Source organism: Prunus dulcis, chromosome 6 (genome assembly GCF_902201215.1).
Source record: "Prunus dulcis chromosome 6, ALMONDv2, whole genome shotgun sequence".
Taxonomy (NCBI): domain Eukaryota; kingdom Viridiplantae; phylum Streptophyta; class Magnoliopsida; order Rosales; family Rosaceae; genus Prunus; species Prunus dulcis.
Window position 1 is genome coordinate 27,580,433 of NC_047655.1, and position 25,749 is coordinate 27,606,181.

Sequence of the window (25,749 nt, forward strand, 5' to 3'; positions counted from 1 at the left end):
GATATCTAATTTCCTCTTCAAAATACTAACAATGAAGTGCAAATAAATAAATAAAATGTCCTTAAAATCCAGTAAGTTAACATGTTCTTATAGTATTTTTATTTGAGATTTTCTATTTAAACCCCACACTTCTCTTAGTTCACTCCATATTCTAAGTTCACCCCAACTTTTAATTTAAATTTTCACAATTTCTAAGAAAACCCCACTATCTTCTCAAACTACCCTTAAATACACTCCAAGATGAAGAAAAAAAAGAAATAAAAAAGATTCTCTATTTAAACCCCACAATTTTCTTTGTTCACCCCAATATTTAAATCATTAAACAATATTTGTAGTATACATGAGATTTTGTTTGGGGTGAAAGTTTGAAGCAAAAGTATGTGCTAGGCATCAGTTTAAGGACGGTTTGAAGGTGTCAATTTGAAGCAAAAATACATGAGATTTTCTTCTTGTGCTAGGCATCAGTTTGAAGCAAAAGTATTTGTAGTATACATGAGATTTTGTCACAACTGATCTTTCTCTTCAAGCCTTGGAAAGAATCTTCTACAGTTGTGGAGCCTAATCGTCTAGCCTCACATGATGCTTCAATGCATCGGATCTCAAGGATATCAAGAGTGGTGAGGAATTTGTATTTTTCTAAAACTTAATATGAAGAGGGGTAAGGTGTGCGTATAGATGTATTAGGGTTAAGTATTAAGTTGGATGACCTTTTTTATCTTTTTACACTGTAATAAAACTTACAGCTTAATGATTTAAGTATTGGGGTGAACAAAGAGAAGTGCGGGGTTTAAGTAGAAAATCCCTTTTTATTTTTCAGACCCAAAAAATAAGTAATTTTATATTTTGAATGTTATTTTTAAAAAAGAAAAATAAAGGCCTTTGACCAAAAAAAGCTTGGGCTCAACAAAAGCCCAAACCTCAATCCACCTTTTAAATTTTTATTTTCTTTTCAGCTTACCATCTCATATTTGTCAGTTTTTTTGGGTGGGTCTCCATTACATACTTGTCATGTAAGAAAAATTAACGAGTAAAATAAAAGCAAAAAAGATAATAAAAGCCACGCGCTACTCCAAGTCTCCGAGAGAGATCTGAGCGAGAGCACAGACAAGGAGGAGGAAGAAGAAGAAGAAGAAGAAGCAGAAAGAGAGAAAGGGAGGGAAAGATGATGTCCGGGAACTATACGAGCATTGATAACCAAAACGTCTCAGGATCCGTTCCTGCTGTAAGCATTCAATTCACAAATTCATAAAAATGCGTATATTTATACATGTATGTATCTCTGGTGAAATGATGTTGGCTAATTCTACAGGCGGTTCCAGATCCAGGTCACCTCACCGTCAAATTCGAAGGTACAATTCCTTTCTATTTTTTGAGCTCTGGAAATGAGTGATTAGTTTGTGGAATTCCTTACCCTTTTATTTGGTTGGCGCGAAACGGAGGGAAAATAATACGAAGCAAGATTAGATGTGGAAAGAATCGGTTTGCAATCGTTGCATAATTGTGTTAGCCAATGTTTTTAGCCGTTGGAAATTTTTTTTGGTTACAAACTGTTGGATTTTGATGCAGGAAAATTGAATTTTAACGATGCTTTCTACTTTCTTGGCAACCAGACAGCTTTTGTTTGATTAAAATTTCAGTTGAAAATGTAAATTCTTATTGCCGAAGGGCTTTATTGAATGATATAGCGGAAGAATAAGCATAATTGTGAATGTAGTTTACTAGTATTATTTGGCTTGAAGTGGAAGGAGCTCAATAACCTCTGCTTAGATGGGTTTAATGTTACTAACATCCAGCTCAGTTGCTAGGTTTTGAGTTTGTAGGTGCAAAGTTCTATCATTATTTGAAATAACTGTATGATTTGTAAAAATGCAGATTCAAACCTTCAGACATTTCCTCCATCTGAGGCACACGGGAAGATTGCTAGTGGTGCTCGCCCTCCTCGTGATGCTGATGGTACATACTAATTCTGATTTTATTTATGGAAATGTGCGAGCCAGGTTTTGCTTTGATATAGGTCTTTCCCACGTTATTTGTGCTCTTTCTAGTCCAGGGAATACTGTCTTTGGATCCATTGCCTAAAAAGCTTTTGAAAGCTAAGTTTGAAGTCTTTGGATTGATGGTTCCATCATGAAGGATGATAAGACTTGATTAGGTTGGATCAGCACTATCAGTAAAAAAGAGATCTGCAGCAATAGTAATTAGGTGTACCATTGGGAGTCAACAAGGTTCTAGAATAAGTGTGGTTTTTGTTGTGATTTAGTCCTTTAAACTGCTAATCATTGGAGAGATGAAATTTAACAGAGTAGATGTTCGGAAAAGAAACCTTAGAAGAGCTGAGATGATGTTTGAACAAGAATGACTGAAATCTCCTTTGTGCCTCTGTTTCATTTCATATGTCAGATAGTTGGTATTACACCCAGGAGGGACTTACGATAAAATTTAGACCTTTTATTCGTAAGGAGTGTTAAAACTACTAGCCATACTTCTTTCTATAAGTGTTAGAGTATTTTGTTTTACTAATATTTTGTTTATTCTTCTTTCTATGGATGTCATTTGTTGGCATGTTAAAGGGTAATAGCCATTTTTCTCTCCTGATACAGACACGTTTTCAAAACCTGTATCTGGTTCTGATGAATCCCAGCAGAGTGGTTGGCTACGGGTATTCTCTGTATCTTCTTACAAGTCATACTTTGATGTTGACACTTCTGATGTTCTAGAGAGGATTAAAGATTCACTCCTTCCATTCAGCGGAACGTTCAATGAGAAAACATCTAACAGCCCAGATTTGTAAGTTTTCTTCTGTCAACTTAACTGAAATTATCTGTCTATAATGTAATCTTTTGAATATTAGTATCAAATTGCATTCTCCTTTGAAATTCAAACATCCCTGAGGTGTGGCATCTTTTTGAGAGTTGATAATTGTGGATGAAGATTTTGATATTAGAATAATTAATCTTAAAATTTGAGAAAATATTGGGAAATGTGTCATAAAATATCTGTATGGTGAGACACGTGTCATCTGATCTTAACTTCAAATGCTGTGCAGGTATGGACCTTTCTGGATATGCACTACTCTAATATTTGTAGCAGCTGCCATCGGCACTTTTGTGACATATGTAGCACACAAGATCAAGAGTAAAGATTGGGAATATGACATTAATGTGGTGCAATGGTCTGCTGGATTGTTCTATGGCTATGTCACTATTGTTCCTCTTGTACTGTATGTAATTCTCAAATACTTCTCAGCACCATCAGGTCTCGTTCAGCTGTTTTGTCTCTATGGCTACTCCCTGTTTGTCTTTATTCCAGCATTGGTAAGTCCCTGGTTTTCCAGTATAGTTCTTTTTAATTAGATTTATTACCACAAAGATGTTTTCTAGAAAGGAGAAAGGTTTGGGTGTAGTAGAGCTACATTGACCCCACTTTCCCAAAAGCTTATGCCCATCGTCTCAAGCAGTGTATGTGTAGATTCAAGGTGGGAGGAAAACTTTTGCCTTAAATTATCTAGATACTGAATGTTTTTGTCAAAATGATATTTGAATAATTTTTTTAAGAATCCTGGAGAAGCTTTCTAAACATTGTCAATTCTAATAGTTTTGGACCCTAATATCCTAGTTGACTCAGTTATGGTATCTTAATCAAATTTACCTTGTTTTATTAAGATACAATGTTTCAATAGGTGCAAGATGAGTTCCATCAATAAATTCTGTTTTAAGCTTCTATTTGTCGAAATACAAAAAAAATCACCCATTGATAGCTAGCTGACATTCCTACTCTGTTTTGGTTGCAGTGCCTCTCGATTGTGCCCATCGAAATCTTCAGATGGGTAGTTGCAGGCGTAGCTGGGGTTATGTCTGCCACCTTTGTTGCAGTCAACCTTCGAGCCCACATCGTTTCAGCCGGTGAAAGGTGGTTCTTGATTGTCGCCGGGATCTTTCTGTTGCAGTTGGCTCTGTCTGTCGTGCTAAAACTCTATTTGTTCACCATAACCGTCTAAGATTAAACCGTGCTTTTTCATAAATAGGCATGAACGAGTTGTAGATTACAAAGTAAGATATTTTTGTCCATTGACATGTTACTGTTAGCTGAAATATTCATTCATCGACTATAAAAACATCTTGTATTCATTCTTTCCGGCAATACAAATTCATATGTATCAGAGTATGTGCTCAGTGTTCGTTATTTTCCTGATCCAATTCAGCGGTCAAACATGGTGGGAGCCTTTTCCCGAGTCGTTAAGTCTTTCGTAAGCATGATTTCAGGTCTAAACGTAATTAACGATTGAAGTTAAATGTAATATACTTGCACATAATTTAATGAAGCTTCCTTCCAAAGTATCATTAAGTATTTTGACTAAAGCTCAGGTTCAAATTCATAGTTGGTACGACATGGCGAATGGGTCCCAAGTCATGTTGGCTTCTAATCTTCTATTTGTTCCTCAAATTCTCCAATAATGTCATGATTACCAAAGTAATTTGGAGATAATCGTGTCATTTTTCTACAAACCAAAAGCGTAATCATAATCATAGCAGACTGACTTTGGGTAAAGGTGGTTAAATTTTCATCTGGTTTTTTAGTCAAGCATGGTAAGTAAGTGCCGGCCAAATTAATCTAAGATTTTTCGAAGGAAAGAGAAAAGAAAAAGATGGAGAGAGAAACACTGACAGGTGACAATGGAAGCATGAGACAGACCTAAACACGAGTAATAATTTAATAAAGGAGTGAAAGAGAGATAACTTTGCACTTAATTAGAGGATGAGAGTGAGATAAAATAAACAACATGTTTTTTCTCAGGCCTATAACCTATTCATCAAACAGGCCTGTTTGTATGGGCATCACCATCTCTTATTAAAACATTTGGATTGGACGCATATAAATAAATAAAGACCTTAAAAATTGATACTTGTCTAATCTCAAATGTCTGCAATATTTTGAAACATGCACCCAAAATCTGTTCAATTCAGAGAGTTCATCGTTTTTGTTTTTGTTCTTGTTCTTGTTTGCAACTTGCCCATGATCCTAACCATGCTTTACTTTTGGCACACATGCATTAATGCTAGCAACACAAAATCTGAAACGTATGCTATAGTTTCTGATGATTTTCATGAAAATCAACAAAGAAAGAAGTAATATAATATGCAGTGAAGTGAAAGAGATTAGAGAGATCTAAAACAAGATCAAGGATCAATAAGACAAACCTTAACACTGAGATTAAAGAAAGGAGGAGATATATTTATGGAAGAACTGCCATATAAGCTAGTCCAAAAGAAGAAACAAAAGAATGGTAAAATATATAACCACAAACGGATGCCCAGCAAGACAAATGTTATTTCCGAAGGCAAGGGCAAACCCCTAGTTTTCTGAAACGCAAAGGTAATTAACAAATTAAACGACGATTAATAAATCGAAAAAATATGTACCATTAGCCTAGATTGCATATATTCACATGGACACTAGCACATTTACTAGTTTAGACATTTGAAATGCCGAATGAAGAAACTGATGACAACCAAAATCAAGAGTCAAAACCAAGATCCTGAAATTGAGGACCTTTTAGAAGACAATGCATAAGTTGAATTAGGGTTTTGATTACAAGTAGTTTTATAGCAAGCACATTGTATATTATTGGTTGGACTGGTTGGTTTGAATATGACTTGAAACATTATCAATGTGCCCCTATCTAAAATTTCTGAAATACCCTTAATTTCCCCAAATGAAAATAATATGTTCTATTCATAATTAAGTAATTATATTAAATTTCTAGTTTAAGCTATAGTAAATACTAAATAATGAGTCAATGACATATGTTGTTTGGTTTGGTAATTGGGAAATGTTAAACAATTTCTTAAACAAATGAAGGGTTCATTGGTGGTGTAGGACACAAGTCACACAACCAGTCAAACAACAATCACAAAACCACCAGTTAAAGTCTCACTCCCCTATCATATAGTTTAGTTTTTATGCTTGGGAATCTCACCAATTACATATTCACACACACAAGCAAACATTTGAAGTTGGAGTTCTTCTCTCCTGGCCTGCCTTTAAAACCTGCCAGCTTCCTCAACATGTCCAAAGTCCAAAAGCTCTCTCTCTCTCTCTCTCTCTCTCTCTCTCTCTCTCTCTCTCAACACAAAAAGAAACCCAAAAGTCTGATTTTTATGTTCTCCACATGTTGGCTTAAAGAGAAGCTGAACAGAGACAAAAACAATACTTTTGGATCCACAGAAGTTCTGCTCATGCTGCTCATGTCCATGTTCATCTCAAGGAATCAAGTTATTGGTCTTCTGTTCATCTTCCTGGGCATCTCAGGTTTATACACTGGAGTTTCTGGAGCTAGATGTTTAAATGAGAAGGTGGAAAATCCAGAGAAGCCTCAAGTTCTTCAGAGGAAAAGCTCCAGTATTTCTACAGATGAAGGCTTTTTTGCAACAATCAACAGAGAAGTGCCTTCTTCTCCTGACCCATTGCACAATAGGTAGGTTCAGAAACAGGTATGTCGTGTAGAAGCTCGCTCTCCTGTACATAACCTACCAATATCTATTGGATGACAGAAAGAATTATTATTTTTCTTTATTTTTGGAAATGAAGAAAGCTCAGACTTTTTTTTAGGTACTTTTAGAACCTTGAATTTATAGGTTTGTACTTTGTATGAAATAAGTATTGGCAAATGTGAGTTTATGGTGTACTGCAAATCAAGTATAAATATCATTTTGCGTCATTGCTTATCAGGTTCGAGCACTGACTATATTCATTTTCGCACAAGATGGGCCAAATTCTCTTGTTTAAGTATAGCTCTGTAAGGTGATGATGAAGAGATAATGAAATTGGGTGTCAATGCATAGTTGCAAACTTGCAATGCCACAATGCCTCATCCTCATTCAGTCTTCAAATAGGCCACTCGGATTACGTACTTCGTCTGTTTGTTGTAATTTATTTTTAACTACTTTCTCGTATCGAAGCCATCTCGAATTAATTATTGTGAGAAGATCTTTCTAAATGATGAAAATGACTGTGCTTGGACTCGTATCTTTCTAAGGGAGAGATTAAAAAACTTTATCAATCAACTGTGAAAATGACGAATGGGCTAATTGCTTGAAAATCTTATTGTCCTCAACTTCAGTGATAAAAGCTTAGCTGGTTTTCATTATCCAATAAAGAAAAATATAGAAACAACCATACAATTACAAACTAGTGAATAGAGAAGATCATATCAGCTACGAAATGGGAATCTCCGTACAATTGTGGACAAGAAATATAATCTTAAATTGATGCCACATTTTGTACGTGCGGTGCTCCAAAGTCATGGCTCTTTGACTTTTGAGAGCAAAAACAAGATTGCAGATGCAATAGTTTCCAAAATTTAATCCCTTTCTAATGCAAAATTTCCAATTTGTGGGCTCAGAGTTTTTATTTTGGTGCAATTGAAAAGTGACTAGAAACAGAATTTGAGTTCTTCTCATTTCAACAGCATGCTAAGTCTTTTTAACCAAAAGCCCCGGATCAAGTTGAAGAATGGCTTTTCAACCAGTTTCATGATTGAAGAAGATGAGAATTGTGGACCAGCTTGTTTCAAAGGAACAGGGTTGCGTACCCTGCAGAAGCAAAAATAGATCATTTCAGAAATGGGGCGACTTGATTATTACAGTATGAATAACAAGTACCCTCCTGATATTAAACTAAAATCCGCTGCAAAAACTTATATTAATTTGGTAAAACTTTCTGTACCGACGACTTCTTGCAGCACAAGGGTACGTCTTATTGATATAAAGGTGCAAATCAGCGGTCAAAATGTATCTATAACACAAACCAAGACTAAACAAGTGCCAAACTTTTAAAATTCATTACATCAACTTCAAGACATGGAATTTGGGTTTCACAGTTTCTCAAAACAATCAGAATAGTTTGCGTAAGCGATATCATGAACTAATCTCATTAACCTATTCTTCATTGAAAACTCAAAATAAAATTATGAATTTAGGCCTTTGATTTCTTCCCTTTGACTTCAGGGGCCGGTTTGTTCTTGAAAGGTAGGAAGGTCTTTCCGCCCATGAAAGGTTGTAAAACTTCTGGTATGTCCACACCATCTTCCCTCTGGTAGTTCTCAACAATGCAACACAAGGTTCTCTCAGTCGCGGTAAGAGTGGAGTTCAATAAATGAACATATTTCTTTGTCTGCTCATTGCTCTGCAAAAGCACAAAAACACAGCAAGGTTAATATAGAAAAATGCAGCTTCATGCAATTGTCCGTGCAGTTTCTAAGTGGAATGTACAGACCAGACAGTTATATATGAGCTAGTGTAAAAGTCACTTATTTTCTTACCCAATTAAATTTCTTAAGGCATACATAACCAAAATATTTATGTTAAATTAGACATACGATCAGCAGCAAAGAGGACTCAGGACCTACCTTTTTCTGCCCATATCGAGTTTCTAGTTTTCTTGACTGGTAGTCTGTACAGTTTGAACAAGAGACCAATTCTCTGTATGTCTGAGATGCAGGGAACCATGCTTCCAGATCATACTTCTTTGCTGCGGCATCATTCAAAGCACCAGAAACAATTGCGACTACATGATAGGGGAGGTTTAACTGAAAATCGCAACATTCATATTGATCAAGTTTAGTAATGACACTACTAAACAGAAAATGTTCATCAACATTAACTGGATCCATAAAAAGGTATCCATCTTTGTTTTACAATAAGCGGGGATTGCTGGTGTGTCAACCTCCGACTTATACAATTACAGACATGCACAAACATGCATTATAACCATTTTCCTCCCTAAAAGTAGAATGAGAGTAAACTTAAATCAGTTCAACGTGCTACAAATGCCATTTGACATTCAAAAGTCACCTGGTCACTGAACAAAACATTCCAGACTCAATAGATATTAAAAATATATAAGCAAAGGAAATAAAAAAGTGATCAGGGAAAAGGATATGATACCGATTTATAAAAATCCTCGGAGTTTTTTATCATTTCCTCGTGCATTTCCCAAGAATCACTTCCATCTGGGCTTGTAATACAAAACTGTTCAACTTTCTCAAACTGATGAACTCTAAAAATTCCCAAGGTATCTCGACCGTGTGAACCAGCTTCTTTACGGAAACAAGACGAGTATCCAGCATATCTGAGGAAAGAATCCTAAAGTTTAATGAATAGAACACACAACTCACTCGTTTATAGCCAAAACTTCCAGCAAGATGTTACAACCTTAAGGGTAGCTGCGATGGATGAATCCAATCATCTATATGATATGAACAAAGTGGCTGTTCAGCTGTAGCAATCAGATATTTGTCATCACCTTCACCAGTTACCTGTTCCACACCAACTAAATCAACGTCATCCTCACATTAGGCAAACAAAATGTAGGAACAATGATTCCAATGATGGTTGTATTTTTTCGAATGAAAAACATCCACGACACCAAGCAATTCCAGTCTCTTGACCTAAGAAGCACGGACACAGATACAGATACGGCAATACGATACGACACGAGGATATGGTAAATTTCCAAAAACTAGGATACGATAAGTCATGGATACGGTTATTAAAAATATATATTAATAAATATATATAACTTTAAATATATTTTAAATCAATTATAAATATAGTGTAGCATTTTGGGCATTCTTTTCTAATTCTTTATATTTTAGGCATGTATAGATTTTTTCACCCAAATATATCATTACCCCAAGCCCATTTTAATACTATTGCTTAAGACCCAAACCCATAAACAGATCTATGAATATATATTACAAATCCTGTTTTAGCAAACGACGTCGTCACTTGAGATAATAAAAATTATGTCAGTCTCACATCTTCTTCTTCTCTCCCTCTCTGTCTCTCTGTCTCTCTCCCTCTCTCTCCCCCTCCAGTCTGACATCTTCTTCTTCTTCTATCTCTCTCTCCCTCCCTCCAGTCTGACATCATCTTCTTCTTCTTCCTCCTCCCTCCCTCCCTCCCTCCCTCCCTCTTCAAACGCAGCGCCCAGGGGCTCCTCAACAGCCCCTCAACGGCAAACTTCGCCCGAAGGTTCGTACCCGAAAAGTCAGATACTCGTGTCTGGAATGTCGGATACTCGTATCCGTTGACTGCAATACGTATCCAATGCATATCGGACCGTATCCGAAGCGTATCGTGTCCAAACGAGTATCCTATACGGGATATGCCACTAAATTGGCGTATCCATGCTTCTTAGCTCTTGACAAGTTAATCATCAAGCAAAGCCCGTCTATTTATTAATAAAAAACAAAACTTCACAAATACAATAAAAATAATGTAAATGAACAAACTCTATATGGCCCACAAAAAAAATGTTGGCAATTACAAACGTTACCTTGTAAAGTTCCTCATCAAATTGTGCTAATTGAGCACACTTTGCCATGATATCTTTTCTCATAAAAAATGGAGTCTGCAATTCTGTATATCCCCTTTTCTCAAGAAAATCAAGACCAAAGTTTATCAGAGCTTGATTAAGGCGTACACCAGCACCTTTCAGGTAAAAACCTCTACCCCCAGCCACTTCAGCACCTATACATTTTAAGCAGATTGAGTTAAAAAAAGAGGCTACTGTGTAATTAGGCAATAGAGATTATACATGCCATGCCATGTTAACTTAAACTATCCACAAATTTTCAAGCTTTTTCAAACCTCATAGACCAAGAAACCGAGTGGAGTCAATACCTTTTTTCAAGTCTGCGATCCCAAGAAGCTCAACAAGCTCAACATGATTTTTTAGTTTTGGCTCCATTCGCTTCTCACCCCATGATCTAATCACAGCATTATTTTCCTAAAACACATAATAACACCATATATCAGAATAAGCATTACATAGAGCCATGGTAAAAGTACAATCAATGTGCCAAATCACTACCTCATCATTACTGATGGGAACCGAATCATGCACAAGGTTTCCAATGACTTCCAATTTTGAATTCAACTGTGTTAAAGCTTCTCTAACTTCAACTTCTTTCTCTGCCGCCAACCTCTTATTTTCCTCTGTGTCCTTAATCACGTCAGTTGCATCCTCGCCAGCCTTTTATCCCAGAAAATTATAAAATTCAGTTGCATAATCCATAAATAACAAAAACCAAGAACTCAATATAGAAACATACCAACTTAAAGAAAACAAAATCAAGCTGCATTTGATGGCACTAAAAGAATCTGTTTTTATTTTCCAGAGCAAGAGGGAATGAAATCTAATTCAAATTACTATTGACCTTTCTAGGATTGGGAAGCACAATTTTAATTAAGTTTCCACACTCAAGTGTCATATGTGAGTAGGCAAAGGAGTCTGCATTGCATTCAGATGCCTACAAGTGCAGTTGTGCACATATTAATACAAACACTCAAGTAAGCATCCAAATCACCACTGCAATTCGATGCAAACTCGTGAAGCCATTTCCTCATCCATTCGAAAATCAATATTCTGATTTTTTTCTTTTTCTTTTTTAACCTAGTGATTTGAGAACAATTTTCAGAAATCTATCCAATAATTAAAGAAAATTTAGGAAACAAAGAAAAAAAAAAGAGAGAGATGAAATACTGACAATCCTTAGTTGAGCAACTCGCTTGTTGATCTTGTTGAACTCTTTCCGAAGATTCTCGAGCTCGAATTGACCTAACATTTAAATATAATCACCAGAACAATCAAAACTTCAATACTAAAAGCTCATGAAAAGGTCAGGTTTTCTTAAGCAAATGAAAAAAAACAATGCTCAGGCTTTCTGAACCAAATGAAAAAAGCTCGGGCCTTTAGAGAGAGAGAGAAATTACGCTGACGCCATTCTTTGTCGAGCTGGATGACCTCGTCGACGATCTCGACGGCCTTGAAACGACGGCGTTGAGATTCGCGGATGATTTCGGGGTTGTTGCCCTTCTCTTCTCTAAACAGATTGATGTCCAACATTTTCTCTACCTCTGCTTGCTACACCGAGTGTCTGATTATCTATGGATGCAAATTGGAACCGAAAAGAGTTGGGAGCTGCAGAAAAACAACGCAAGCAAGGAATAAACTGTATACTCTGTTACTGATAGTGGTAAGCCAAAACCCTAATATCTTCTTTTTTTCTCCTAAGAAAATGGAGGTAAAAAAAAAACAGACTGGGCCGGTGATTTTGGGCCCATTTGACCGGACTTTTGTCGGATCCACCCGTTTTTTTACTGTTAATTCAGGCAAGTTTTTTTGTTTTTGTTGTGGGTTCGTTATTCTATTTGACGAGAAATTGACTTAGGTCTGGTAGGTGAATATGGGTTAACTAATCGATATTTATGTTTATACAACAACAAAACTTTCTTATTATTATTATTTTCATAAAAATCTGATTTTTGATTGCCACGCGTAATTAATCGATATTTATGTTAATTAGAGGTTCACTGATGAGCAAAAGAACACAGTTAAAAAAGAAGAGAAATTTTTTTTTTGTTTTGTTGTAAAGTTCTATTTACACCAAGATATAAGCTTTTTGACTAGTAAATCAGTTGACACCTCCCTTTCGTAGTGTGAACACTAAATACAATTTAAAAAAAAAAAAATACAAAGTTGGAAATTGGAGAACCCTATTTTCTTCCTCGTTTCAAAATTCTATTACTGGGTATGTGAATGCTTTCTTATTCACCCAGCCAGTTTCAGACATACACAACTAGAATACAAACACTTTCTACAGCCAAATTTCTATTGTACAACAGCTCCCAGAAAAAGAATGTCACTCAAAATACAAGAATTTGGATCAGAACTCAGTACGATTAAACCGAGCAGCCGACGGGCTTTTATATCTTCTAAAACCCAAACTTAGATTTTCTTTGTGATCGTAATGTTGAGAAGCCTCTACCTTTTTTCTGATTGATGTTCATCCTTTCACTCCAGCAAAACAATGTTTACACCCTAAAGGCCATGTTCCAGAGGGAACTGAAGGATTTTAATGGCAATCTCAGCCAAAGGGCATGTCAAAACAAAGTCCTCATCACTTCAACATGATTTTTTCCCATCAGCTATAACTCAAGTGGGGCAATTTCGGAGGATCAGGACTAATCAAATTTGTCCACAAGTTTGCAAGCGTCAATAAGTAGTGTTCCCCATTCCACACCACCATTTTAATACCTGAAACATACAAACAAACAAATACATTAAGAGAACATAAAACCAGAAGCTAGTTTAAAGATGAAATATATATAACCACACTTCCCTTGAGCTAAAAGAACTCCAAATTTACTAGATGAAGCAAACCAAGTATCCACCTCATATATCTCAGTTTAAATGTCTCTTTGGTGACTAAAATCAATTTCTGCATACCTGGCACAGCTCCTGCGGTTAATAGTGACAGTGAACAAGTAGGTTGTTGTCCATTAACAACATGGTTTTGAAGTGAAAATGCATCAATATGATGAACATATGTCATGGACTCAAGCAGTGCATTAACGGTTCCATCATATTTAAAATCAATTGCATCTGCAATACTCTTGAGAGCTTCATTGAGTCCCGAACTTGACCATAGAGTAGAACACTCGTTCAGAAGAGCAAACAAGCTAGAACTATCTGAAGAATGTAATAGAGTCCATGGCTTGTACAGTTTGGCTGAGGTTCCAACAACTAAAACTACTCTGTAAATTTCTCCAAGTGCAAGGATATACTGCTTGCCTGTGTTTCAACCAAAAAGCAAATTGAAGATAAAATTTGGGAAATAACAATTATTACTAGGGATGTCATCAAGAACAGTTACTTTGTGAAAGTACCTTGAGGATCAGACAATATTTGATTCTGAACATTATTTTCTATTGATTGCATCCAAATTGAAGAACCATGTTTCAGTTCTTGAGCACAAATAGATACTATTTGAGACCACGTGGAAATGTAATTAGATTGCTCCTCATTTGATCCCAATCTAAGAATCCTTAACGTGGATGCTGCATGTCTTGAAAGTTCAATTGCTGATCTCAAATCCTTCTCTGCCTATTCAAAACCAAAATACAAGCAGCGTTAAGCCAAGTCTTTTGAAAATGGAAACAGAAAATAAAAACTTTCAATTATGAATAATTTGACATAACCAAAGTTCCCTGATAGACTTTGGAAGTGGTTTTGTGCATTTGTTTCTGCCTTTTCCCTTTATGATGATTGCTGTGTAATTTACAAACAAGAAATGTTTCATGATTTTACATCATATCAATGCCAAGACACATACCAATGACAATCTTTGTGACAACTGATATTCTGACTCAAGAACTTGGAACTTTGGATCCTTCAGAACTTTATGAACTTCATTAAGACATGCATTTCTTTGTGAAGGATTCCCTGACTGGAACTGATCGGAGATCATACTGTCTTGATGCAGTTCATTATATAATTTCTACAACAAGGGACAACAAAAAGTTAATTAGAAGTAACTGGCAAAGTTACAAGCCACAACAATACCAGTCATTTCAAAACCAAACACCATAGCATAAACTTAAATAATCTAATACCATGTGTGTATTTCAAATATCAAACAACAGTAACAGAAAAGGATTGAGTTAATTACTCATAAGTCGAATATTTTCATTATTCACAAAAGTATGAAATCCACCAACATCAGTTTCTGATTGTCACAGTTCATGTTATTCTCTTACGATGATTCTCAAGATAGTCAAAATGTGGAGTTATGTATTATAAACACAAAGATACAACAAGTGAAGGAGTGTTATTCTCCAATGAAGATCATTATAAATAACTTCAACAAGAAGTAAATATGAAATTGCAAACCTAACAAAAGCACTCATACGAAAACCAAGCTCCTTATTAGAAAGATCTATTAGTTAATGCACCATGGAGTCAATTGAGTTATATATAGGCATAAGAGAAGTAAACAGCCCAAATGAAAATGAAAAAAAGAATAAAACTAAAATGGTCAAATAAAGCTATGAACCTGGATTTCCTCTTCCAAAGCCTCTACTGTTGTATCTTCGCCAGAAAGAGTAGCACTACTTTGAGCTTTCTAACAAAATGCACATTCAGATATTTAATACTGTTAAAAACTTGATAACAAAAAGGTCACACTCCAGAGCAATTTACTGACCTTATTGTCAAGATGGCGGAGTGCAAGAAAGTATGATTCATCTTTCAATTTGCAATAGAAATCCACAAGATTATCCAGCTGGACTTTGGTCAAGGAATTTTGAGGTGAATATTCAAGATTAGTAATAGAAGTTTGGTCCTGATCTCTTGAAACAGCATCCTTAAATTCCCAAGAATCGTCATCAAAATCATCATCACCCAAAACAGACTCCAACACTGTTGAGGCAGGATGTGGAGGATTTTCAGTTGCTTTTGGTGCATGAATTGCATTAGTGTTCTGGTCCACTTGACTGTATAAGCTTGATATTAGATCAGTGATGGATATATTGGGCACAGGGCTTTTCGGGGTATTTATTTGGTGGGATACAGCTGCATGAGTAGAAATATCTTCATGGATTGAGGAATCATCAGTCTCTAGTTCTTCGTCTCCAAATATGGACAGGGGCAAGGCTTGCCGATGACTCTCTAATGTTACCTCATTGTGCTGTAAAATAGAAGGAAAACAATTACAAGTTAGTAGATCATAATTAATAGAAACTTCAACAACATACACAATTGTTTGCGAACGAAAGTTCAAGCATTATGACGAAGAATAGGTGCTGTAAAATTCCTCCTTGCATAGCCCACCATCACCAAAAAAAGAAGAAGAAGAAATAATGAATTCCAGTGTACACTAAAACAATCGTTTAAACACCATGCTGGTAAAGTTGCTTTAGATAAATAAAGAATATGCAATATGCTCTCACTATAATGGTTATATACATCTCAGTTAAATATCAAAATCATATAGAACTTCATCAATAAAATATATATCTGGAGTAAGCACCTGGATTTCGTCACTAATTGCAGGCAGTTTTATATTCGTAGGAGGATTACGGGCAATCACTGACTCCCCCTATAATCAAAATGGAAGTATGACTATTCATTTCTTTTGAAAGTTTTTAATGTAACTTTAAAATAAATAAAAAAAAAATTGCATATAAATCAAGGTCAAACTAAATCATCTACCTCAAGCTTTGATCCAGATTCTGAAAATGCATCCTTAAATTCCCAAAAATTGTCATCAGACTCAACATGGTCATTGGCTGGGGAACAACTCGACCCTTTTGCAATGTCATCTTTCTTGCCACTGGAATATGAATCTGAGACTATACAAGCTTCAGTGCCAGAATTTGGGATGAAAGGAAAGGCAAAGTTATTTTCACCAGACTTGTGAGAAATTCCATCAGATCCAGCAAAAAACTCATTATGAGCACGAGCACTAACACCATCTAATGAGTGCACATCTAAACCAGAAGGGGTGGCAGCCTTTGACTCTCCCTACAACCAAAAAGTAAGTATTATAAGACATGCTCGTAATAAGTTAACATTTTAATAAACCAGACCAAAACTACAAAGCCAAATCACACTAACACACCAACTTATCCTTTGATCCATTTTCTGAAAGTGCATCCTTGAATTCCCACACATTTCCACCAACTGGAGAAGAATTGGGTACAGTTTCAGCGTTGTTTGGCTTGTTCTTTGAGTGCAGATCCAAGAGAAGATTATCTTGAGTTACAGAGCTTGGGTTGAAATCAAATGAAAAACCCCATTGATCATTTCCATGACATGGAACAGAGACATTATTAAATTCAGGAGCATCAATTCCAAACCCCCAAGTAAGTCCAGTTCCCCCAGTATTTTCCTGCCATTCTCATCAACATTCAAATTAGGATACGTCAGACTTGGTGGCCAAAGTGAAAATCCGATTTCCAATGTCTAATGGCATGGTACAATATTCCAATGTTTAATGGCAAAATTAAGTTCCTATGTGAATGCGCAATTGCAAATTGGACCCTAAAGAACAAAGACTGATTGAAATGTAAACTAGCTCAAAATTTCCAACAAAAGTTCAAAATGGTGGCAAAAAAACAACATATAAACAAGACATGCAACATAAAACAATACCCGCCTGGATTCCTAGGTGTGTGAATGCATTTGATTCTACTTTCGATCCTGCTACTTCCACAACCCCTTGTTCCTGATATGAACAGTGAAATCAAAATAATAAACAAATAACCAAAAACAAAGGCAAAGATCATAGCTTTACCAATGCTCCATTTGGTGTTAAGCAGTACGTATAAGCAGATTCAAAAGCTAAATGGACTTGTTCGTCGTCACTTATCCACCTAGAATTCACTCATTTCAAAACACACAGAGCGGGAGAAATTCTAATATCCTCTCAGTACAGTTTTCTCTGAAAGCAAACAGAGTGCAGACTCTAAACAAACAAGATCAATCAAATCAACAAAGAAAAAGCCACCTTACCTTAAAATTCTCATTGCTAACCTGGCGCTCTGAATCCGCACCTTTGAATTCCCAACCATCGTCATCCTCCTCATCAAAATCCCCATTTCCTTCCTCCCAATCCAACTTCAACCCATTTGTATTCGAATTCGAATCTACACCCTCAAATTTCAAATCCAAGCCATTCGAAGCCAAATTCGAACCACCAAATTGCCCATTTTTTATGGCAATCAGAGGATCAAATTTCAAATCCAACGCATTGGCACTAAAATTCACCCCGTTTTTGGTGGAATGAGGAGTTCCAGACCCCAAATTCGAATGTGAATCTACACCATCAAATTTCAAATCCAAACCATTCGAAGCCGAATTCAAACTACCAAATTTCCCATTTTCATTTGGAATCAGCGAATCAAACTTCAAATCCAACGTATTGGGACTAAAATTCAGCCCCTTTTCGGTCGAATTTGGACCGCCAGACCCCAAATTCGAATTCGATCCATTTTGAACCACGAATTTAGGATTCTGACCATACAAATTAGCAATCAAATCGTTAATCCCAACACTACTCACATTCAAATTCAACTCGTTTTTTACAAATCCCTCATTTTTTGTCAAGCCGGTCGCAACGTCCCCAACCCTGGACTCGCCCGCACCAGACTTCTCTTCTTCCTGCTCTTCCCCAAATAACGATAACGGCAAAGCTCCCTGAGGCTTCATCCAACGAGTCTTGTCAACCTTATCGGGCTCAGTGTCAACCCGGCTTGGCTCGGAGTTGGGTCGGGAAGGCGCCGAGCCATTAGCAATGTTGAAAAACCCGAAAGGGTCGTAAGGTATTTGGGTGGGAGGTGATTGGGAGTATGTGAGTCCATTGGAGAGCACGGCCTGAGTTTTGATCTGACTTGTATTGTGGGTTACGAAGTCGCCCCAATCGTCATCTGAGACGGTCGAAACTCGTCCATTGATCTTGGGATTGGGATCGACGGCGGTGACGAACTTGAAGTCTCCGAAGCCCTCGGCGTCGTCGTCCTCCGCCATTGCTCTGAGGGCTTTGAAGCTCTCTCTCTCTGTTTCTCTGTGTCTATGGCTTTGGTGTTCTCTGTTTCGCGCAGGTTTTGGTTTTGTTGCATGTGGGAGTCTGACGTGGACATCGATCCAATACAGCTAAGCCAGAGTTTTTTTTTTTTTTTGTTGGAAGCTAAAGCGAAAGTTCTACGAAATCTAAACATATTTGGACGACATACATTAGGTAAAAAAATTAGAATGTATTTATTTTCGTTTTTTAAATCTCATTCTATTAAATTCATGGTTTTGATTGAATTTATCGAGTAATTTGTCATTTATTTTATTCATTCACCCTTTGATAGCGTACTTAAAAGCATCTTCAATTGATATGTCAAATTGCCACATGGACATAAAACGGCAAAAATTAAATGTTAAAATTGCTCTAACCTAATAGTCAAATTCTACATAGATTTAAAAATTGAAAGAGATATGTCAAAAATATCATATCAAAAAGCTTGATGTTAAACATTATTTTAATTTATTTTTAGTCATGAATTCCATTATTATTTACTTTATTTTAAAAATTTATACATCATATGAATCCAATTTGCTTTTAAAAATATAATAAAATAATATGATATTTGACACATAAACCATCAAATTCAAATTTAATATTTTGCATTTCACATCTCCAAGATGCTCTTATGAATTCAAATTTAACATTTTGCATTTCACATCTCCAAAATGCTCTTATGAATGTGCCCATAATTTTATACTTATATATACACAAATATATTAGAGTTAAAAATTAAATTAAGTTCATATATACCACTTGAATTTAATGGAAATTAATTTTATTCAAGAATGGCAATCCAAGGTTTAAAAAAATGGGAAGATAGTATTTCAATTTGTTATTTTTTCGAGTCATTTTCAACCATTAAGCCCAAGCATATGTGTATGTCGTCTAATTATTTTATTTTATTTTTGTGATGAAAGCATGTTGTCTATGTCTAAGATAAATTGGCCGGAAGGTGGCGAAAATTTGTCAAAAAGAACACACTCGCCGGGAAATGTCTATACCGACTAATATTTGTCGGCAAGAATAAACTTCGCCGGGAGAGGTCGATCCCTACGAAAATTGTCGGGAAAGAGCAAACTTCGCCGTTGAAAAGAATGAGAACTGAGAAATAATTGGCACCGACAAACAATTACATCATACTTTTAAATCAGAAGAAAAAGTTGCACATTCTTACAATTGTGATTAAGAGAAGGGTAAAATCACATCATTATTTTTTCACAAATTCCACCAACACATAATCAGAGAAAACAGGAGAGCAATTCAGCAGAGTAAAATCAAGAACAACCCCAGCAACATGGCCATCATGTAATGAACCATGCCAATTGCAGCCAAAGAAGGAGCACCAGAAAAGCTTCCACTTTCTGTGTCAGTGCTCAGCACCACCACCACCCAATCATCCTCAGTGCCAACCCCAGCTCCTGTGTACTTGGAACCATTTAGATATTTGGCATATTGGGTGTGAGTGTAGTTTTTTATCACAAGATCTGGGTCCCAGTTGGGCACACAAACGGGCAAGATGATGCCATCTGTCGTGGTGTTGATGTCTATGTGGCACTTCTTGATGAGCTTGTTGAATTTTGGGAATTTTGGGCCATTGCCTGGCTCTATGGCGTAGTCGTCTGCACTGGAACATGGCTGGTCTTCTAGCTCATCTGCAATTTCATCAGCTAGACATTCTGCATTGCTGTTCTTCTTTAGTGATTGCTTGAAGCTGTTAAGTCCTTGGAAAATTTTGTCTTCTTCTTCTGCAAACCAAGAAATAAGTACACTTTCTGTTTCTCTTCAAACAGACTAAAACAAATATGGAAAAATGGGAGACAGAGAAAGAGAATACCATTACAAGATGCTGGATGAGAAAGAAAGAGCAAGCAATTGATAAGCGCCAGGAGAAACAAGATCAGTTTATAAGAGGCCATGGTTTCAGTGCTTGCTAGGACAAGGCCTTGTGACAAGAGGGTAGATAAAAATACACCAGAGGGAAAGAATAAGAAGATGGCTTGCGGTTAAGATTTTCTTTTAGAGACTTTGAGCTGAATATTGTTCCTCAATTCTTTGCTTTCTGTGAGTTGCCTTGGCTGCCAAGTTGTTCCAGGTGCAATCTCTTTTTGTTCATTATACATAACCTGGAAAAGTGGATAGAGATGCTTCTTTAACTCACTCTCTCTCTCTCTCTCTCATCTCTTGCCTAGAGAATTCTGGTTGACAAATCTTATTCAGAAATGGCATAGTTAAGATACCTTTTAGCTGAGAGACTACAAAGATGCCCTGCCTGCATAATTACATATCTAATGCAAATAACAGATTGAAATAAAAACATATATAGTTCAGGAATTACATACAATCTGAATCCTTCCATCAAAATACACTCATTTAAAACTACCAGAAGTTGCATATAAGGTACAACATAACAAGAACAAGACAAAAGACACAACTTCAACTTCAGCTAACCAAGGTAAGAGATACTCCTAACAACAAGAAGACCAAATAATGTCCAAAACCGAACATTGAAACTAAAGATCCTGCTGCATTAGCAAAGTTTCCACTTGGGTTAGATGAGGCCAAAACCACCACAGCCCAATTATCCTCAGAGCCAACCCCAACCCCACTGAACCTCGAATCGTTCAGATACTTTACGTATTTTGGAGAGTGAGTATAATTGGTTAGCACCAGAGTTGGGACCAATTTAGGCACACAAACAGGCAAAATAACCCCATCTTGTGTGCTGTTGGCATCGATTTTGCACTTCCTTAAGTGCTTGGGAAGATTGGCAAGTGGACTCTGAGAGCTAGGCAGAATGTTAGCACCGTTGGTGGGGCTGCTGCAAGGCAGGTCCTCTATATCATCAGCAATTCTATCTGCTAGGCAACCTGCGTTATCGTTCTTGATGAGGACTGGCAAGTTTAGTGATCTTCTGTAACTGTTAATGCCTTGGAGAAGATTGTCATCATCTTCATCTGCAGGCAAATAGGTGTGTAGTAAGCTTCATAGTTGGTTAGCCACATAAAGTCCGAAATCATACCAAATGTTACAAGTTTGGTCCTCCAACTAACTTAATCACCAACTGAAGCTGTCCAATATCATTAGCAAAATCTAATAACTAATAATCAGGCTTGTCCTGCTATACATGCATGCAGAGAGCAGAGTATATATGCAACTCAAATAATTCCTCACAGAAAAGAATGACTTCAAGAAAGAGAAAGGGAAAGGAAAAGTGAGCACATACCACTACCATGCACAAAGGGAGAAAGTAAGAGAAAGGCATGAAAAAGCACATAGAAGAAGAAGCTATGTCTGATCAGGGAGGCCATGGTTTCAATTAATGCAGAAAGTCCTTTTGTGAAAGTTAAAGAATAAGCTTTAGATAAGAATGCACCAGAGACAGAGAGAGATGGAAGAAGTGAAAGACTTGAGATTATTTTATGAGGTGGTTTGAGTTGAAAGCGCTTCCAGGTGTTTAAGTGTTGATCAATTGCACAACGATAAGCTTCGTGTCAGATTGACAAGTATCAGTTGCTTGGCCAGTTGGCCTAGCACGTGGACAACATGCAAAGGCATGCCCCCAAAACCCATAAAAAAACATCGAAGAAAAGTCAGTTACCTCAAACAATCAAAGGCTTTGGTTCAAGACAAATTTTATGTTCTGTTCAAGACTTCATTTTTTTTTTCTCTGTTTCCTTCTCTAGTGTCATGAGCCCCATCCTGATCACTCCAGGAAGTCCCTTGATTTTTTCACGCATGGCCATGTCAACACAACTGTCCCCTTTCACATATGTTTACTCTGCATGTAAAGGTCAGGACACGTAGAAACAGCTCCTGCCACGTGTTCTTCCACGTGTCAATTCAAATTTCTATATAACCCCATATCAACATTTTGCACCACCACAACATATAGTTGATCACTATCCCCATCGAGAACCTTAACAAGCAGATCATCAGTGTTTTCTTGTTCTAAAAAGTTTTGAGAAGAACAATGGCTTCAGGTGGTAAACAGCAATTCCAACCTCAAAAACAAGAGACTCAGCCTGGGAAAGAGCATGCCATGGACCCCACCCCTCAGTTCACAAACCCAGATTACAAACCCTCCAATAAGCTCCAAGTACTTTTAATTTTTGTTATATATAGTGATAGGTGCTTAATTAAACTTAATTACTAGCTAACAATTAAGTTTTGCAGGGGAAAGTAGCGCTAGTGACAGGTGGTGACTCTGGGATAGGGCGAGCTGTGTGCCATCTCTTTGCTCAAGAGGGTGCAACTGTGGCCTTCACATATGTGAAGGAGCAGGAGGACAAGGACGCACGTGACACAATGCAAATGATCAAGGAGGCCAAGACTTCTGATGCCAAAGACCCCATGGCACTAGCCGCTGATCTGGGTTATGATGAAAACTGCAAGAAGGTCGTTGATGAGGTGGCCAAAGCCTATGGACGCATTGATATTCTGGTTAACAATGCTGCCGAGCAGTACAAGGCAAGCTCAGTTGAAGATATTGATGAACCCCGTTTGGAGAGGGTGTTCAGGACCAACATATTTTCTTATTTCTTCATGACCAGGTAAATAAAAACGAAACGAAAACGAAAGCTTTACCAAACGAAGCCCTTGACATTGATAACATTTTTATTATGTGCTAGGCATGTTTTGAAGCACATGAAAGAAGGTGGCTCCATAATCTGCACAACATCAGTGGTGGCCTACAAAGGAAATGATAAGCTGCTTGATTATACTGCAACAAAGGGTGCCATTGTGTCCTTCATTAGAGGACTTGCACTTCATCTAGTAGGCAAAGGCATACGTGTCAACGGTGTGGCGCCTGGACCGATCTGGACCCCGTTGATCCCTTCATGTTTCGATGAGGAAGAGACTGCACAGTTTGGCTCTGAAGTGCCAATGCAGCGCGCTGGGCAGCCGTTTGAGGTTGGCCCGTCCTACGTCTTCCTTGCTTCCAATGCTTTCTCTTCCTACTATACTGGCCAAGTTTTCCATCCTAATGGTAATGACTATTTGTTCATATAAACATTTAGTCTGACGTGCTGCTGCACCCTTTTTTCTACATATTTATTTAAAAAATTGCCAATTTTTGTGATTTTGCAGGTGGGGTTATTGTGAATGCTTGATGGGGTTTGACAGAAGGAATCTTTTAGGTGGTGGCTTTTTGTGTTTTGGGTCATAATAAAGTAGCTAGTACTACGTTCTTGTAAGGGTAAGAGTTGTGTATGCAGAGAACGGTGATGAAATGGGTTAATTTGTAAATGTCTGCTTCTGTATCTATTAGCTCAGGTGAAATGTATGCACTCTTTGTTAATAAAACAAATAAGTTAAAGAGTTCATAAATGTATGATCTCTGTGCAGGACTTATTGAATGTTAAAATTATTTAATTACATCACTCCCCAAAATACATGAACATTTATTTCTAATATCACAGCTGAGAAGAACCGAAAAAAGAAAAGGAAAAGAAGCTGTTTTCCCTTCAAAAGTTTGAAGGCGAAATGCATGCACTCAGATTTAAAATACAGAAGACAACAAACTAATTTACAGATCAGTCAGCAATGTAGCTCAGATCTTAATAATTTCCACACCAATGGCAGCAGTCAAACGTTTAGCTGTTAAAAAAAATTCAAGTTTTGTTCTTCAAGCCCTCCTCATTTCTCCTTCTCTGATTTGATATTCTGGTGTCAGTATGTCAATGTTTCAGAGGATATTATTAACCCATCCTCCTGGTGACTCTAGAAAGCCCTTTTTGATTTCAGGCATGGCCATGTCAACAAAGCTGTCCGCTTCCACAGATGTGCACGCAGCATGCGACTGTCAGGACACGTAGACACTGGTTCCCTGCACGTGTCAAATTCAATGTCCCTATATAATCCCATTGTCCAAATCTTGTGAACCACTTGCATGCTTTCCCTTTTAGTTTCCTCATTATCAAGAGCCTTAGCAAGCAGATCGTCAGCTTTTTCTTCCTTCTCTCCCAAAACCCACCTCGGAAATCACTGGAATATTAAACCACACTCTCCGGCAACTTCTAAAGTCCCATTTTAAGAGTTTTTGGAAGAACAATGGCTTCTGGTGGCAAGCAGCAATTCCCTCCTCAGAAACAAGGAACTCAGCCTGGGAAAGAACATGTCATGGACCCCAATCCTCAGTTCACAAACCCAGATTACAAGCCCTCCAATAAGCTCCAAGTATAATCACATATAATTCAGCTTAGTTAAGAGCTTAATATTAATTAGTAGCTAATAATTTTGTTTTGCAGGGGAAGGTGGCGCTAATTACAGGAGGGGACTCTGGGATTGGTCGAGCTGTGTGCTATCTGTTTGCTCAAGAGGGTGCAACTGTGGCCTTCATATATGTGAAGGAGCAAGAGGACAAGGACGCAAATGACACACTCCAAATGATAAAAAAGGTGAAGACTTCTGATGCCAAGGACCCCAAGGCCCTTGCAGCCGATCTGGGTTATGATGAAAACTGCAAGAAGGTTGTTGAGGAGGTGGCAAAAGCCTATGGCCGCATCCATATCCTCATCAACAATGCGGCCGAGCAGTACAAGGCGGTCTCCGTGGAAGAGATTGATGAGCCCCGTTTGGAGAGGGTTTTCAGAACCAACATATTTTCTCATTTCTACATGACCAGGTAAATACAAATAGAAAACCAGAATGTTACACCAAACATGGTCTTAATATTTTTACTGTGAATGTGTTAGGCATGCTTTGAAGCACATGAAAGAAGGCAGCTCCATAATTTGCACAATCAGTGAACGCCTACAAGTGACACGCCCAACTGCTTGAGTATACTTCCACCAAGGGAGTCATTGTGGCATTCATTAGAGCACTTTCTCTTCAGCTGGTAAGCAAAGGCATTCGTGTCAACGGTGTAGCTCCGAGACCCATCTGAACACCGTTGATTCCAGCATCTTTCGATGAGGAGGAGATTACACAGTTTGGCTCCGAAGTGCCAATGCAGCGCGCTGGACAGCCGTATGAGGTTGCGCCGGCTTACATCTTCCTTGCTGACAATGCTTTCTCTTCTTATTACACTGGCCAAGTTCTCCATCCCAATGGTAATGATCTGTCTGTGATAATGCATTTGGTCTGATGAGCACCACCCTTGTTTGTATTTTAATGGCTATTTTGTGATTTTGCCGGTGGGGCTGTAGTGAATGCTTGATGACGTTGTGGAGGAGTCTTTCGGCTGGTGGTTTTGGGTCTTTTGAGTCATAATGCATTAGCTAGTTTCTGTTTCCTTGTAAGGGTAAGAGTTGCATATGTAGAGAATGATCATGAAATGAGTACATGTGCTTTCTGCTAATAAAATATGAAAAGAGTTTTGGTTATGTTGC

General features: G+C 37.4%; 6 protein-coding genes and 1 pseudogene across 10 annotated transcripts; 3 read left to right on the forward strand and 4 right to left on the reverse strand.

Annotated features, from left to right (window-relative positions):
- Positions 1 to 1,020: 1,020 nt before the first annotated feature.
- LOC117633106 (protein YIPF1 homolog) lies at positions 1,021 to 4,182 on the forward strand. Its single transcript, XM_034366790.1, has 6 exons — positions 1,021 to 1,222; positions 1,310 to 1,349; positions 1,873 to 1,953; positions 2,601 to 2,787; positions 3,047 to 3,314; positions 3,791 to 4,182. Exons 1-6 carry the CDS (start codon positions 1,163 to 1,165, stop codon positions 3,995 to 3,997), a joined length of 843 nt encoding a protein of 280 aa, XP_034222681.1. The 5' UTR covers positions 1,021 to 1,162; the 3' UTR covers positions 3,998 to 4,182.
- Positions 4,183 to 7,230: 3,048 nt separating this feature from the next.
- LOC117631976 (serine--tRNA ligase) lies at positions 7,231 to 12,071 on the reverse strand. The gene is made up of 9 exons (XM_034365333.1): positions 11,778 to 12,071; positions 11,552 to 11,622; positions 10,876 to 11,037; positions 10,686 to 10,791; positions 10,339 to 10,532; positions 9,213 to 9,316; positions 8,946 to 9,129; positions 8,408 to 8,587; positions 7,231 to 8,184 (listed from the first exon to the last, which is right to left on the reverse strand). Exons 1-9 carry the CDS (start codon positions 11,908 to 11,910, stop codon positions 7,975 to 7,977), a joined length of 1,344 nt encoding a protein of 447 aa, XP_034221224.1. The 5' UTR covers positions 11,911 to 12,071; the 3' UTR covers positions 7,231 to 7,974.
- Positions 12,072 to 12,448: 377 nt separating this feature from the next.
- LOC117631977 lies at positions 12,449 to 18,448 on the reverse strand. 4 transcript variants are annotated; one of them, XM_034365334.1, is made up of 11 exons: positions 17,359 to 18,448; positions 17,003 to 17,071; positions 16,466 to 16,735; positions 16,057 to 16,368; positions 15,875 to 15,943; positions 15,050 to 15,532; positions 14,900 to 14,968; positions 14,180 to 14,344; positions 13,734 to 13,950; positions 13,294 to 13,638; positions 12,449 to 13,101 (listed from the first exon to the last, which is right to left on the reverse strand). In XM_034365334.1, exons 1-11 carry the CDS (start codon positions 18,370 to 18,372, stop codon positions 12,989 to 12,991), a joined length of 3,126 nt encoding a protein of 1,041 aa, XP_034221225.1. In that variant the 5' UTR covers positions 18,373 to 18,448; the 3' UTR covers positions 12,449 to 12,988. The 4 variants fall into 4 exon arrangements, with proteins under 4 accessions (XP_034221225.1, XP_034221226.1, XP_034221227.1 ...); XM_034365335.1 differs by lacking the exon at positions 17,003 to 17,071; XM_034365336.1 differs by lacking the exon at positions 15,875 to 15,943.
- Positions 18,449 to 19,530: 1,082 nt separating this feature from the next.
- Positions 19,531 to 20,587, reverse strand: LOC117631979 (uncharacterized GPI-anchored protein At5g19250-like). Its single transcript, XM_034365339.1, has 2 exons — positions 20,253 to 20,587; positions 19,531 to 20,163 (listed from the first exon to the last, which is right to left on the reverse strand). The coding sequence occupies exons 1-2, from the start codon at positions 20,332 to 20,334 to the stop codon at positions 19,679 to 19,681; spliced, it is 567 nt and encodes a 188-aa protein (XP_034221230.1). The 5' UTR covers positions 20,335 to 20,587; the 3' UTR covers positions 19,531 to 19,678.
- LOC117631978 (uncharacterized GPI-anchored protein At5g19250) lies at positions 20,576 to 21,932 on the reverse strand. The gene is made up of 2 exons (XM_034365338.1): positions 21,642 to 21,932; positions 20,576 to 21,372 (listed from the first exon to the last, which is right to left on the reverse strand). Exons 1-2 carry the CDS (start codon positions 21,724 to 21,726, stop codon positions 20,858 to 20,860), a joined length of 600 nt encoding a protein of 199 aa, XP_034221229.1. The 5' UTR covers positions 21,727 to 21,932; the 3' UTR covers positions 20,576 to 20,857.
- A 450-nt stretch (positions 21,933 to 22,382) lies between these two features.
- Positions 22,383 to 23,653, forward strand: LOC117631980 (glucose and ribitol dehydrogenase-like). Its single transcript, XM_034365340.1, has 4 exons — positions 22,383 to 22,514; positions 22,592 to 22,968; positions 23,047 to 23,405; positions 23,507 to 23,653. The coding sequence occupies exons 1-4, from the start codon at positions 22,389 to 22,391 to the stop codon at positions 23,527 to 23,529; spliced, it is 885 nt and encodes a 294-aa protein (XP_034221231.1). The 5' UTR covers positions 22,383 to 22,388; the 3' UTR covers positions 23,530 to 23,653.
- Positions 23,654 to 24,309: 656 nt separating this feature from the next.
- Positions 24,310 to 25,650, forward strand: LOC117631981 (annotated as a pseudogene). Its single transcript, XR_004586411.1, has 3 exons — positions 24,310 to 24,595; positions 24,667 to 25,043; positions 25,114 to 25,650. The product of XR_004586411.1 is annotated as a glucose and ribitol dehydrogenase-like (transcript).
- Positions 25,651 to 25,749: the final 99 nt, after the last annotated feature.